We start from the raw sequence: 16,515 nt of genomic DNA, 5'->3' as shown, positions 1-16,515 counted from the left end.
CTATATGTATCCCAGATACACAATACCATCCATCCAGTATTGATCTTTCATTGTTTCTTCAAATAACATATACATATGAGAAAGCTTTTAGTCTTTTTCTAAGTCAATTTTTATACATATATAGTATTTAAGCAACAGAATACTTTTCCCACTTAAAACTGTATAGATTAGGACCAGAAAAATGGAAGTTCAGAATTAGATGAAAGTTAGCCTCACTTTCAGTACAATGGCCAGGATCAACTTTGGGAGTGTAGGGGTGCCATAAATATAAAGGAAAGGGTAACCATCTTTCTGTATACAGTGCTATAAAATCCCTCCTGGCCAGAAGCAAAATCCTTTCACCTGTAAAGAGTTAAGAAGCTAAGGTAACCTAGCTGGCGCCTGATCCAAAATGGCCAATGAGAGGACAAGATTCTTTCAAATCTGGAGTTGGGGGGGGGGGGAAACAAAGGGTTTGGGCTGTCTGAGCAATGCTTTTGCCGGGAACTGATGAGGAGTGCAAGCCGTCCAACTCTTGTAAAGTTAGTAAGTAATCTAGCGAGAAAATGTGTTAGATGTTCTTTTGTTTAATGGCTTGTAAAATAAGATGTGCTGGAGGGAATGTGTATTCCCATTTTTGTGTCTTTTTGTAACTTAAGGTTTTGCCTAGAGATTCTAGGTTTTGAATCTGATTACCCTGTAAATCAGGTGGGTAATAATGAATGAGATAATGAAGTCATGGGATTAACTCAGGCCAGACCTCGGTTTATAAGAGAGGAAGGGATGGACTCCTGGAGTAGCCACTAAGGGAGCTTGTATGCGAGCTGATAACACTCTAGGTAGGAGGATTAGGCAGGACAGAAACCTGGAAACCTGTAGCTGGCTTGAGGAAGCAGCTGCAAGGAGCAAGACTGAATCCTGCAAGAAGAAAAGGACCTGAACCAACTTCAGGATGAAGAACTAGGGACTTCTGACTCAACAGGAGAGAAACATTGATCTGCGGTTGGGACTTTGAGGGTTCTTTATTCAGTGAGGACTTATACCTCAGACGGGGAATGTTTAAATTATTGTTGGACTGTGAGGGTGAGTTATTGATGAGCCCTGTGAGAGAAGGGAAATGGAGGCAGTTGTGACATTCTATACCTTGGGGAAAGAGTCTTGTAACCCCCATATTCCTCATGTACATTTAATTGTGATTTTGCATATAAAGCATCCCATGTGAGGCATCAGGGGAAAGGTTATGAACTGCTGAAACCCACTGTTCTACCTAAATATGTACATCTTTAGTGCATATAAAGTTATGAGAATTGTGTTGCATGTTTGTTACTAAAACATGCTGTAAGTTGGGGAATCAGCCAGATATTAGCTCCCCAGAGGCAACAGCAAGGAAAGAAACCAACACCCGGGCACGGTATCATCCAGCAAAGGAGCTTCAATTCAATAACTCATCTACATGAGGCCACACCGGGGGAATTGCTCAACCTTGCCTGGAGACTCAGCAATGCCCCCAGACATGCCTGGACTTGTGCTCCCCAAGCACATAGGACTGAAGGTATAAAACAGACACAGTGGCCCCGTGCTGGGCCTTTCTCCTTCACGCACCTACATTGCAAGCAAGAAGGACACTCTGAAGACTTCAACTGAGGGGACTGGCCCAGATTTGAAGGGTGAAATCTGTGTACTATGAACTGCAATATCCAGTAGAATAAGAAAAACTGCTTAATCTAGATGTTGCCCATTCTAATAGGTTTGAGAGTTGAAACTGTATGCTTATATTTTCTTTTGGTAATTAACTCTGACTTTTTGCCTATTACTTAATAATCTATCTTTTTTAGTCAATACATTTGTTTTACTGTTTATCTTTACCGGAGAGTTTGCCTGAAGTGTGTGCTAAATCTGCTCAGGTTTTGCAAAGGCTGGTGTATGGCCACTTTCCATTGATGAAGTGGTGAACCGAATAAATCTGCATTGCTAGTCTTGAGCAGTGCAAGATTGTATATTCCTGAGGTATAGTGCTGGGAGTTGGGTGGATTTGGCTGGTGCCTTTTCCTGTATGATTCATGAGTGGCTCTGGGAGCATTCGTGCAACCAAGCTGGGTGTATGGGGCTCCACATGCTATTGTGCTGAGTGATCATAGCACCTGGAGGGGTTTGCTGCTGGTCACTAGCAAGGCATTTTGAGAGACAGCCCAGGCTGGAGAGAGTTCAGGCGGGCACAGCAGTCCCACAGTCCCAGGCTGCACCCTGGGGAACCCATCACAGCGGGGTGCTGCAGAGCCATGAGTGGGTGCTTGAGAGATAGCCAACCCTGCTACAGGGCCTGGGCACATCAACCTCTCTCATAGCCTCATTCCCTTGAGAGTCAGTATTCATGATGCTAAAGAGTTTTCTGGTCCTGCCAATGCCTTCCCACAGCTCTGTGCTCCTGGTTGGCATAGGGCCCCTGACTACTCCTTCTCTTGGAAATGGGCTCCTGGCAACACATGGATTCTCTGGACCTGCCAGCCCACTCTGCATTCCAAGAGATGGGCTCCCCATCTCCATGTTGTGTGTGGGCCAAATGATAGTTCAGCATGGCAGAAGCAGAGACCCTCTTTGAAGAGGAATCCTATAGAATAACTTTACTGTACTAAGTGACTACTGCACCTTCCCATGTCATGGGGGAAAATGGATTGAAAGTCTGCTGCCAAATGCAAAATTTGTTCTTAAGCCTTGCCAGATGGTTTAAAATTCAAAAAGTAATTGAAAACTCATAGTTACCTACCCATTTTCAGTAGCACTAACCACATATGGTTGTTTCTCAAAGTCTCTTGCTTTCGCCAAGCATGTTACTGAAGCAGTATGACCAAAGAGAATTTCCTTAGATGAAATCTAGAAGAGCAATGCAGTTATTTCACTTAACTAAAACAGTACTTTTTTGTATAAAATCATCAAGTAATCCAAAGTTAAGAAACACCTTCATTATTAATTTTATTACTGACTGGTACACAGTATACACTGTATTCCTACTTAAGGCCAGATTTTGCCCAGCAGCTCCAAGGATGCACAAGCAGAGAAATATGTAAGCAGCACTTGCCTTTTGCACCCCTGCACACAGAAAGGCACAACTATAGTCCCTGTGATCACGGTGGTATAAAGACTGCCCATTTTGAGTGGCTTCTGGTGTGCAAGATGCTCCAAAAGAGTCAGAACAGGACAGCCCCAGCCCTGCCACCCAGTACACACCAGATAGCAGAAGTGGCTGAGTACACTAAGGATCTGATCCAGCAAAGCACTTAAGCAACAGGCTTCACTAAATCCAAAGGACCAATATTTTGGTGGACAAAAAAAAAAAAAAAAAGTATATTTTCAATTAAGTTAGCTTAACTTAATTGGAAAGCCCCATTAAGATTCCAGCAAATATGGTCTGAAGCCATGTTAGCCTAATATTATTGAAAAGCCTGTTGAGATGCTAATTAATTTGTTTGAGCTAACATAACTTTAAAAAAGGCATGCTCCTTGGTACACCTGCAAGCTGTGGGAGGAAATCTGCCTTAACTCCCACTGGCAAGGTGCAATTTCGCAACACCCCCAACCTGTGTCTGTTTGTAAATGGCATGCTTGAGCCCAAATGAAGAAGAAGCAAGAGCATGCTTGAGAACACAGCAGAATCAAAGCCATATGAATGATGAGTTACAGTAAATATGCATATTTTTGCTACAAAATTACATCACTGATGTATTTTACACTTCATCCCACATGGTCCATCTTTCCTCAAACAGTTCATTTGTTCACTTAGAGAATGTAAGTCTTTCCATTTCTCTTAATTTTTTTTGTTCCTATCAACCACATTTCTATAATGGGTATCTTCTCTGGAACTAGAGAACCACACTTTGCCACTGATTTTAAAAAAGAACTCTCCAGGACAGGACCCATCATAATTATACAGATTTACTAACTGTCATCATCTGCTGCACTGGATCTCAAATTGTGGTCCATGGCTCACTAATTGTCCACTCAATGAGGCCTGCAAAAAACTGGCTGCTCCTGTGAGATTTACATTTTATTTTCACATTTATTATGTTGGTTAATTCCTTTTGTCCAACAAAAAGACCCACACACATCATCTTTTACATTAATCGCAACTGAGTTACATATAGTCTATTAATAATAAAAAGATGAAACTCCAACACGTTATTTGACAGACAACACCACAGTGGTCACAAACCTTTAATTCTGATGAGAGATTCCAAAGACATATTTGCCCCTCTTGACTTCCTGTAACAACAGTCTTCTGGTCATCTGTAATCATTATGGCAGTGATGCTGTGAGAGGGTGCTTTTTTCCCCCACAGTGCCACAGCTGGCACTGAGGTCTTCATAGTGAACAAAACCTGAAAATAAAAACAGGGTAAAATAATTCCAAATAATTCAAAATATGAAAAATATAATCCCAAACATTTCAAAGGGGTGATCACATGTTACTGTTCAAGGAGCATATACTGAGATTGAGAGTCAGGTAACTGAACAATGTTTGGTTGCTGTTGCTATTACACTACTACTTTCTCATTATTGCTACCTAGTTATAAAAGATTAAGAATATTTTGGGAACAATATGGGTTTAAGACCACTGCAATGAATACGATTAATTTAATTTAGATTAATATGATGACACTTCCAAAAACGAAAAAACTACTCAAGTCATGGTTGTCCATGCAGCTTTCCCCATAACCACTCTCTGAGATTTTCTATACGGGGAGAGTTTGAGTTCCAAAACTGTGCTTTAACTCCCTTTGTTTGGGTTTGGTTTTTTTGCCTCGTGCTGGCTCAACTTGCTGGCCTAATTCTTTTCTTGTGTAGCTTCCATGGGTCAAAAATCTTGAGGAATAACTGCTCTCTCATATTCACGTAATGACTTTTTCACCATACTTTTTGCTGTTCAGGTTACTATGTTCTGAAAACTGTCTAATGCAAGTCTGGAGTGCTCCCATTAATGTCAACTGCAAAACTCCCTTTGTCTTCAAAATAAATAAGATAGAGATCTGAATATGGTTTGCTACATTGCCTAACTTGTCTAAAAAACATGGATCTTCAAATATTTCCCATTGTTATGATTCTTCTAGGTAGTAAATCTTGTACCCTACAAGTATGTCTTCTCCTGGTCATATCATCTAAAATGACTGTTGAAAGGGGAAACAGAGAAGTGTTTGAGTGCTGGATTTTGCACCTTTAAATGCAAGGTTTTTTGCACAGGAACACATACACACGTTTTAACATAAAGTTGATTATCTACCCTATCATTATTTGGTTGCTCATGCCAGAACCTTAAAAGGACAGTGTAAATTACAGTTTTAGAATCTGACTTCTAAAACTTTATTTTTAATTCTCTGTGAACTTATATAAAATATTTTCCTATCCATTTTGTCCTTATCCACTTAGCAATCACTGAAGTTTTACTTTTTCTTTCATTTCTTCTACAAAGTAAACATCATATCAGCTTAACTAGGAATATTCTTTTAACAGCAAAGCAAGCAGGAGGAGTTCAGTGTTTCTGTAGGTCCTATAAAAATGGGAGCTACTAATTTAACAAATTTTAGAATAGGTCAAATTTTGGATCTGAGGATTTAAGAGTGTCCCTACTATCTAAATTCAGTGGGATGTATTTAACACTTTGTGTTGTGCTTCCTTCTGATGATGTTTTACACTAGTTTGCACTCACTTTGCACAGTTATAGATTATACAGGCACAAGGAAGTAGAAAATCAGAACCAGTATTTTTACCAGGATATTTGATTTGATACTAAACGAGTCAAGAATAACAAAAGAGCGTCAAAACCAGCTAAAATTGTAACACAAGTCTCTAGAAAAGACTGGTAGAAACGGATTTATTTATACATTTTTTTTGTTGTGAACAGGCTGCTATGGATGAAGAACCATCCACTGTTTATTACCAAACTATTGCAGAAGACAAAATATTACAATTAGAAACGAGAGTAGGTTAAGTTTGAAATTTTATGAAAATATTTTGTACTTGTCTTTTTGTACTGTAGCCTCTCTAAGTATAAAAGATCCATAGAAGGCACAGAATTAATGTACTATTCTTTAGTAGTTATTTTTCCTCTGCTGGTCTAATGTCTTTTTCAGATCAAGTTCATCTGATTCACAAAACACACAGTTAAAGAAGACATTCCATTTTGCATAACAGTTATCCTGTTAGAATGTGTTGCTTTTGTGAGTTTTTTAGAAATACTATGTACACATACACACTTTGTCTGACAGTATTTAGCTTTATCAAAGTTATTTTGTTATGAGGATGCACCTAAAGCAAAATTTCTTATATTTTATCAACAGATTTTTTATCAGAGTATACCTTTTAAAAGGTATAATCTGTTTCCACAAAGTCAAATACTGCCAGAGGCATATCTGGGCTACATGTAGCTTATCAGCAGCACGTGTTAAATTCCACCAGCTCTGTCCACTCAAGCATGTCTGATTCTTGGTATTAACCCATAACCCGACTCTCAATCAAGCTTCTTTGCAATGCTAGGAAGTGACTCAGTTTGGATCCATAATAAATATATTAAACTTTGACCAAAAATGTATAAAGAATCAGAAAGAAACAAAATCTTAGTTGTTTGGGGAAGTGACAGGTAGGAACTGTAATATATACCTTAATATTGCAACAATGCACTGGCAAAACCCTGAAGTTCAGATATTCAGTGAAGAAATTCAAAATACTCATGTACCAACACTATGTTAGCAGATGCAGTTAAGAACAAATTAAAAATATAGAAACTATGATTAAAAGGCTATACACGTTTTCTATCATTAAAGACATTTGGACCTGATTCTTAGTTATATTAGGGCCCTTTTCTGCCACTCTTGCAGCATAAGAGGACTTACTGGGCATGGAAATGGCCCTCTGAGAATATTGCTGGAACATGGAGCCTCCTCAGCTAGTGCAGAGATAGCAAAGGGGCCATGCACCAATCTGTCTTCCAGAACTAAGGCAGATGGCAGGAACAGGTGAAGGTGTGTAGGGAAGCAGGCCAAAGCCCACTGCATTTAAGCTATTCAGTTTCTCCTAGGCCTCGATGGGATCAATGAGAAGCAGAGTACACATCAGAGTAGCCCTGAGGCCAGCAAGTATGTGAACGAGCCTGGAAATTCTGAAATGAGCCTTATGGGATGGCTGACAAATGCTACCTCCTAGGCCAGGACCAGACTCATAGACTTTAAGGTCAGAAGGGACCATCATGATCACCTAGTCTGACCTCCTACACAGGCTTCCAGATGCAAAGGTGACTTACAGACACCTTTACACTCCTGCCCCAAGCACAGGAACAGACTACCTGAGAATTAGATGCCATTATATAATTCTCAAAGATAAGAATCTTAACTCTCCAAAGCTCTCTTGATGAGAAGTCTATGGGTGTCAAGAAAAAAATTGACTCCTGTCATTCCCTGAGGAGAACCATTTCCCTCCCCCATCCTGCTCCCTGTCCACAGCCTAATAAACTCCTTCCTTTGTCCTCCCAATGGACCATCATGATTACGCTGCCCAGAAGTCTCCTCTCAAATGGCCATCTCACCATCTTACACCAAGCTACAAGTCAGAGCTTCCCCTCCTCTGGCTTGCCTAGTGACCATGTCTTGCCTCCTTTGATCATTCTAGGGAGGCCTTAGCAACAGTGTGTTCTACAGAAATGCAACACAGAACATTATTAACCTGGAAAAACTGTGTCATGAGTAAAGTACAGATCATATAATTTAGAGGATTTCAGCAATTTTACTTTTGCAATTCTGGATCATTTGCACAGAATTTAAACTGTAATTAAAAACCGAAGGCTCCCCTTATGCAGGCAGAATAAGACCACTGGAAGCTAAGGTAGGGGCTCTGAGGAACCAGAGAGCAGGTGAGTCACACTGTCCTGGTATGGATGTCAAATAGAAATCAATTCACGATTCCTTCTCCTGATTGATTTTTCTTTATGGATGGGGAATACCAGCAAAGGAGAGGTGGGAATGACCAGGAAGTCTGAGCAGAGAGGAGAGGGCTGAGTCACACCATGTAGAGGTAGTTCCCACATGGGACTGGAGCTTGCTTTCTCTGTAGAACCCCAAGATCCATAAGGTAAGCCAACCATAGCCCACCTCTTCCCCTACCCCTTCAATCCCTGCCCTAAGGAAAACATTTGTCAACAACAGACTTGCTGGGCAAGTCACACATGTGTGTACTTCAGTTTTCCATTTCTAAAATTAGAACAACAACACTCCCTTGGCTCAAAGAAGCAGTCTGAGGATAAATTTATTAGTGTCCATGAGATGTTCAAATACTAAGGAGAAAACCTAGAAACATGCAGAGAGATATGAAATTTAAAAACTAAGTTTATACCCTGCTGAAGTCAATAACAACTCCCCCTAGTTAACCTTTGTATTGAGTTTCCTATTGGAATCCTTCAAAGAGCAGTATATCATTTATTGATGAAGAATAAATGATCCTCCTAATTGTGAACGTAGACATCAGAGCTCACCGTTTCTCATATGTATCATCCTCTGAATGATGAATCTCCCTCTCCAGGAGTTGCTGCCTCAACAAGTTGGTGCAATGAAAAATTCATTCTGACAGATGTCTCATTCCAGAAGTTACAGGCCATCATACAACATGTGACTAAAAGTTCCTCAAGTAGAATTTATATAGCGTATAAAAAACTTCAAAGACAACTCTGCAGGTAGTACAGTGAATCTACCATCTACCAGAAAAAAAAATCTTTGCAGGTTTACGTTTCTAATTATTGTATCTTTGCTAGAACTTCATATTCTTGGATTACACATATACTTTATTTGTTGTTAAAATATGTTAAGAAAGACATTCATATTAATAAATGCCACAGCTTTCAGAAACTAATTAATTGCAGCCAGCAAATACATTTCATCACCACAGGTGCAAAAACAAATGCATACTACAGATGTGTGGTCAACAACAATAAAAAAAATTGAGATGTGAAAGACTTACTGCTTTTATTAGGTCAACAATCGAACTATTTGAGGAAAGATGGGATAAGTGGGTTGAACTGATTAAAAACAACAGCATGTGGCTTCTTCTTAGGCTTGCAAAATTCTACTTACCCAGCGAGACTAATATATTTTTGATAGGTGAGTAAAATATCATTAGTTTTTTTCATGAGCTTCCTCATCATGGTAAAATGTAAGGTAGTAAATTTTAAGCACAGGCTGGTAAATTTTCATGACAGTTTTGTAAGGCTGCTGTAACCAAGAACCTATTTTATTTCCATGTTTCTGTTCTGTTCCTTGGCTTTGTTTTCCTGACACCTCTGTTTTACTGCTTATGTTAAAAAAAAATAATGGTCCTGTCAACAATTTTGTTTATCTTTAATAAATAAAATTAGTTACTTTCAATAAAGGTATCTTTTGACCTGCAGTCTACAGTCCCAGTGTGAAGTACTCAAACAACTCCCACAAGCTCCTTACACATTATAACAGTAACACACATCATCCTTAAGGAAATAAGTGTTGGTGGTAATTAACAGAATTTTCAAAGAATATAATATAATCATTTCCAGAGCTTTAAAATTCCATTCATTTGCTGTCTGCAGCAAGTAAGAAATTCTCTGCGAGAGGCATTAAAAAAAAAAAATCTTGCCTTGACCATTACATAACTTGCCAAATGTAAACCAGTTGTAGAATATAGTGCTGTCTTTCTAAGTCTCCAGACACATAGCTCCAATTCTGCAGCTGTGGCTGCTAATAATTTTGCGGTTCATCTCAGTTGTCATTCCGAACCCTGTTTGCAGTCATGAAACTTAGAAGCATAGGTTAACTGCACTCTGCTACTGCTCGGGGAGTGGGTGGGTGCATGGACCTGTATGCAGGTGGGAGCAATGGAGGGGATAAATTAGAAAAAAAGAAATATGGTATTGAGAGATATTTGATGGAGAAGTGGAAATAGAATAGAGATACAGAAGTTATAGGGAAGGAGGTAGGAAACGCAATGTTGAAAAAGAGAAAGAAATAAAGGGGTGAGCAAGAGAAGGACAAAAGGACATGACAAAATAGGAAAAGAGAACCATGATAATAAAGAAAAAATGTTGTTTAAAGACAGAAAAAGACAAAAATTATAACAAAAGCAAGAGATGTATTAAATTATATTTTTAAAGTTATTAAATAGGAAGTTGATTGACAATATATTGCCAAATATGGGCAATGTTTGTAATACTGTAAACATTTAAGCTAGGGATGCATCTGTCAGAAAAATAGAGGAGCAAGACGAGAGTGTTTTAGGCAATCACAGGATGGCTCTCAGCCATCGATGTTATGTGATCATGAAAAAAGGCAAATGTGATCCTTAGATATATCTGGTGATGCATTTCCGGTAAAGATAGGGAACTATTAATGCCAGTGTATGAAATGCTGATTAAAATCCTCATGGAATACTGTGTACAATTCTAGTTACTCATGTTCAAGAAAGATGAATTCAAATTAGATCTGGTACAAAGAAGGGCTAGCAGGATGATCAAGGGAACGGAGATCCTTTCTTACGAGAGGAGACTAGAATAGGCTGAGAGGGGATATAATTGCTCTCTGTACATATATAATGACTGGAAGACACCTGGGAAGGAGAAGAACTATTTAAGCTAAAGGACAATGTTGGTACAAAAACAAATGGGTATAAACTGGACATGACTTAATTCGGGTTAAAAACTAGAAAATTTCTAACCATCAGAGGAGGGAGGTTCTGTAACAGCCTCCCTATAGAAGTAGCTGGGGCAAACAGCCTAGCTAGCTTTGTAATAGAGTTTGATAAGTTCATGAATGGAATTATATGAGAGGTTTGTCTGCATTAGTAGGGGCCTGGACTTAATGACCCAGCGGTCTCTTCCAGTCCTATGTTATTAAATACAATATACAGTGGAGAGTGCACAAACGAATGGTTCCTTTAAATTGAGGGGACGTGACCTAAGGGTGTATGGAGGCATAAGTATGTTTTCCTTGTTTAGTAAACTCTAGTCATCAGGGTAGAGTGTGTTGGGTTAATTATTCCCACCCTGAACATATCGACCCCACATACTCACTCTTAATTGTCCTATATATTCCTGCCAGGACCTTAAGGATCTCACATATATTATTCAGTTCTGCTTCAAAAGGCCTCCTCCCTTCATATTCCTCCTTCAGGCCTAGCATCCTTCAGGCTGCCCCTATACCTCCATCTTAAAACTTAATGGGACTCCTCTTGGGATCTGTCAATGCTACTCCTTAATCGGCCAGAGGAGTCACTGTTGAGTGACATACAGCTCTCCCCTGGGATATGAATGTACTGCCTCTGCAGTCCAAAGGAGCAAGAGATTGGGACCCGGAATCAATACAACCCATTTTAACTAGCAAGAACCACCTAGTAATACCTTGTTTGTATTTCTTGAACGAGTGACACAAGAAACACTTATTTCATTCCACACAGTAATTCACCACAATCAGAAGGAGCACAGTAAGGGCAACACCATCTCCCAGCTGCTGATTACATCAAAGGTTTGCAGCACAAATTCAATTTTATAATGTTAATCTCAGCCTGCCACTCAGAAATTTTCTCTGAGGGATATGATTTTTCTGTGGATTTCATTTTAAGAATGATTTCCTTCTTCTACAATCAATAAAGATATGTTTTCATCAAAAGACTCTATCTTGGTAGAATTCAATTGGCCATTTCAAACCCTTTTGGTGACACAATATTAATTAAAATAGTTTATGTTGCACCTAAATTGGAAAATGGGGCAGTGAAAACAGGAGCTACTCAGAATACATGTACTTAACACACTACCATGGTGTACAGTAGAATAATCTTCACCTCCTTGAGGTGGTCATGTTATTTTATAAACTATAATCATTTTAAACGTACTGAAAAAAAGAAAATGCAAAATCACAGTGTGTGTGAGACACAGTATAAATTCTGACCATCTTATCCCCAGACAATGAAGGCTTCACAGAAATTATTATCCTCTTAGCTAAACATTTACACAGCCATCGAACATATTTTTTGTAAGCCAATAAAAGAGACTTGCTGATTTTAATGAGAGTTCTCAGGGATTCCGTATTTATTTAACTTTGTAAAGTTATTTGAATAAGAAATAAATTATTTATGTGGTTATGGAACCACAAACATAAATTATTTTCTATTCAGTCATTTACTATCTCCATCATTGTTGCATTTGAATGCTTTTTAACATCTACAGCAACAGCATGATGTAACTACAGAAATGAAATATCCTTTTGTAGTAAAGTAGTGTAAGTTTTCACAAGGGTATGAACTGTTGGTAATTCTTAAATGAGAAGTGTCATGGAAGCCTTCTTGTATGGGACTCCATACAAGTTATTTATGTGCTGAAACAGCTTGCTCAAAAACCTTAATCAGGCTTTGCAAAATTCATTCAACAGTGTCAATAGGAAATCTTCTCTGATGAGCCAGGCCCATCACTTCCTGCAGAATGAAAACTTTTATTCTTTAAGAAGGCCCACTCACATTGACTACAACTGGATCAGGATTTCATACTAATTTTATACCCATTGTAAAGATAACTTTCTGAATGTTAACTATTCCTAATGTGAACAGTGCTGTCTGCTGAGTCTGCAGACAGGCAGCTCCACTGAACCTGCTGCTTATTATATCTATTGTGTGGGCAGACCCTTGCACCCGTGCAAAGCCCCATTGACTTCACTTTGGACTATGCATGGAAAAAAGGTTCTGCCAATATGGAGATGACTGCAGGATCAGCACCACTGTTTGTAAAGTGCTGTGGAAAGACAAAGACTATTGAAGTGCTAAGTACTAGTGTTATTACCCAAGCCATGTCAGCCCAAGGACTGAAGCAGAATCATGTTTAATTTACGTTAACTTTGGTAGAATTTCATTTTTATGAGGAATCCTGGGATTCTAAAATGCACTAACCTGCAAAACATGTCTGCAATTACGTTGTTTTAAAGTGAAAAAAAAAATTCTTAGAATCCATCTAGAAGTCAAGAAGAAGTGGAGAATCTGAGAAAATAAAACTCCACGAAGTCTCATTAACAAATTGACAAGCAGTGCACAGCCAACTATGTTTTAAGGTAGTCAGAGTTTGTCTCCCTGAGGTGACCTTGAACTCATTTAGCATAAAAACCTGCTGATCAAATAGGTGATGTTTTGGGTTCTGCTACACAATACCCAGTAATGTTGAAACAATAAACAAAACTGGAATCAGTTTCAGAAAGGAAACAAAACAAATAAGCATTTTCCATACCTATTCTATGGCCTCTAATTAGTGGTATAATCACCTCTACTTAGTAACGTAATTAACTGTATCTTACTGAAGCTTTGCAACCCCAAAATTCTCCTTATATTTTAACTTTGCTATTCATCCACTTTTGTGTATTAAATAGATGACTTCCCTGCAATGTTCTTTGTTATATGGCATACTACTGTTTAGTGTAAACATTTCCCAGTGAGTTATTATACATACTTTGGAACCTGCTTATAAGTAGCTCAGATACAAAGAAACTCTGTTTAGAGTGAGGTAGAAAGAAAGTTCAAAATTGATTCAATGCACTGAATGTGCAGATTGCGCTACAGGTTACAGTGAGCACCTGCTTATAGCGAAGGTGTTGTCTCAAGGGAAAAAAAACTTCACTAGAAAGGCCTACTAGTGTAATTGAATATGGTCATATTAACTACCAAACTTGTCGCACAGAAGTAATACCCAAATGCATTCGATGAAGTGAGCTGTAGCTCACGAAAGCTTATGCTCTAATAAATGTGTTAGTCTCTAAGGTGCCACAAGTACTCCTTTTCTTTTTGCGAATACAGACTAATACGCCTGCTACTCTGAAACTACAATGAATGTCTGTGCTATTAAAGGTTTCAGAGTAGCAGCCGTGTTAGTCTGTATTCGCAAAAAGAAAAGGAGTACCGGTGGCACCTTAGAGACTAACAAATTTATTAGAGCATAAGCTTTCGTGAGCTACAGCTCACTTCATTGGATGCATTTGGTGGAAAAAAAAGTAAAAACTTTTTTTTCCACCAAATGCATCCGATGAAGTGAGCTGTAGCTCACGAAAGCTTATGCTCTAATAAATTTGTTAGTCTCTGAGGTGCCACCGGTACTCCTTTTCTTTGTGCTATTAAAGTTCCTAAATATCACATCTTTGGCATACGGACATGTCAAAACTTGAGAAAATGGTTATAAATGCTCTGTCACTATCACTAACATTGGTTAAAAAAGTATCCTGACAGCAATGATGAATCAATGCAGTAACACCACAAGAGTTCACACTGATCAGAGTAAATCTCATAGAACAAACTCTCAATAAGAGCAACACAGAACCAGACCAGTTTAAAGGGAAATGGGAATCAACAATCATCTATTTCAAATCAAATAGCATATGACTACATCAGGAAAATAACGAAATGGTTGTACTGTACAATAGTTTCAAACCTGTGTGTACAAAGTTCATTTACCTAAACATAAAAGCCCTCATTTGGATTGGAGAAGAGGTTTTTCAAAAGAGTCTAGTGGATTTAGACACCTATCCTCCACTAAAATTAATGGCAGATATGAATCTAAATTCCCTATGTTGCTTTGAGAATCCCAATCTAGATGTCTAACTTCAGGCACCGAAATCTGAATATTACAAAATGATATAAATGATGGTATGTACCCTACATTCACATGGATCCAAATCCTGAGGTCCTTACTCAGTTTTGACTGTCTTTACTTAGACAAAACTCCCACTGACTGCCATGAGGTTTGCTCAAGTAAGGACTGAGTAAAAAAAGTGAGTAATGCAATCAAGATCTGCACTTTAGAAAATCTGATTTACAGAGCAGATTAAAAGATCTAAAATCATGCTGCAAACCATAATGATCAGAGATATCAAGATATCCACTCAGAGGTGAAAAAACCCCACCAAACAAACAAAATAATAGCACAAAAAAATCTCATACCTACCAGAAACTCAGGCTACTTTCCTACTCTCACAAAAATGCTTTGGGAAGCAAAAGCCTGTGATATCCCCCTAATAATGAGATATGTAGTAGTTATTATTATTCTCATTATTAGTGCCGAACTGCGCAGAGGACCCAGTTTGGGGATCTAGGCGCTGTATAAATACATAAAAAAGACAGCCCCTGCCAAAGCACTTCCAGCCTCAGTAAAATGTTCTCCTATTGAGAACTGTGCAACCCCCTCTAAAACAGGCACAGATTTGCTAGATGCCTGACAAGTTCTGAGCGTCGTCGAAAGTGACTAAAACAAACAAGGAACTTTAGTCAGACGGTGGTCGTGATGGCCCCTTCTGGCCTCAAATAACCCACAGCCACAAATAACGCACACCACTAACCCCCCCCCCATCTCTCCCCTTGTCGGTCTGGCACAGTGTGAGCCCCCCGTGCCCCACAGCGCCCCGGCCCACGAGCAGTGCGGCCCCGAAGGGGCTTGGAAACGTAGGAGAGGGGGCACCCCACGGGAGGGGGCGGGGTTGCCTGGCCCTGGAGGGGACAACGCGCGCAAAGCGGAGCGGCTCCCGGCGCGGAGGCTGAGGGCAGCGGCGGGGCAGAGCGAGCCTTACCTGCGGCGGCTCCCCGGGCACGGGCCGCGGGGAGGAGGGGACGGGGTGCGGAAGAAGACAGCGCAGCCAGCTTTTATGCCGGCTCTGGCGCGGCTGCACCCGGGCCTGACCCCGCCTTGGCTGCGGACCGGCCGCCGCCGGCCTCCCTGCGCCACAGGTGGCCCCAGTGCGGCAGGAACTCGCTGTCCCTGCTCCCGAGCGGCGGGAGAGGCCGAGCCCCGCCACGGCCCGGGACTGGGGGCAGTAAACCCGCCCCGGCAGGAGACTGGGGCAAAGTGGGGAACGGGGCTGCACGGGGTGGTGCAGACGGGCCCCCCCCCCTCCCGCACAGCCCGCGCCGCAGGAGCCGAGAGCGGGCTCCCCGCGGCGTGTGCCCAGGGCAGGCCTGCCAGGTGACGGCTTCCCGCCTCTCCCGGTCACGCTGCCCCCCTGGCTGCAGCTTCTGCAAGAGACAGGGCAACAACCCGGCCTCTTTCTCACCTGGTAGTGGGGCTTCGTATGCGGTGTAGGGGTAGCCCTGTCGGTCCCAGGATATTGGAGAGACAAGGTCGCTAGGGTCGCCATATTCCTGGAGGTTTCATCCCATGGCAGAACATCTAATTGAATATTAATCTTTAGTTCCTGGAGACTCCAGCGCAATGGTGTTAGCAATGGGCACGTCTCCACTAGCCGTGCGCTTTCAGGTGGCTTGTGTGGCACTCTCCCAGCGCTATAAAAAAACCCCCACCCCCACCAGGGGACTAGTTGAAACTTGCTGGGATGGGAGGGGGGTTCACACCCCTGAGCGAGAAAGTTGCAGCGCTGTAAAGTGCCGGTGGAGACAAGCCCTAAGTGAGGTAACTTTGGTTGGTGAGAGAGACAAGCCTTCACAGCCACAGAACTCTTCAGGTCCCGGGAAGGTACTCCCAGGGCCACAGTTAAATGGGAGTTGGAACAGAGTTTAGCAT

General features: G+C 40.7%; 1 protein-coding gene across 4 annotated transcripts in view; it reads right to left on the bottom strand.

Moving 5' to 3' along the window:
- Nucleotides 1-15,939, bottom strand: part of WDR72 (WD repeat domain 72) — a 177,053-nt gene extending 161,114 nt beyond the window's left edge. For 2 of the 4 annotated variants that reach the window (XR_006274743.1, XM_043493799.1), the window contains exons 1-3: nt 15,569-15,876; nt 4,187-4,351; nt 2,744-2,850 (exon numbers count right to left, since the gene is read on the bottom strand). Coding sequence is in view for 2 of the 4 variants with exons in the window: in XM_043493799.1 (XP_043349734.1) it covers nt 2,744-2,850; nt 4,187-4,339 (260 nt within the window). In the remaining 2 variants the exon portion in view is untranslated. Of the gene's footprint in view, nt 1-2,743; nt 2,851-4,186; nt 4,352-15,568 lie in introns of those variants that run through there. The other 2 variants (XM_038419478.2, XM_043493800.1) reach the window with 2 other exon arrangements.
- Between the last annotated feature and the right edge of the window lie 576 nt (nt 15,940-16,515).

This window comes from Dermochelys coriacea, chromosome 10 (assembly GCF_009764565.3).
Source record: "Dermochelys coriacea isolate rDerCor1 chromosome 10, rDerCor1.pri.v4, whole genome shotgun sequence".
Taxonomy (NCBI): Eukaryota; Metazoa; Chordata; order Testudines; family Dermochelyidae; genus Dermochelys; species Dermochelys coriacea.
This window is presented reverse-complemented; position numbering and strand designations above follow the sequence as displayed.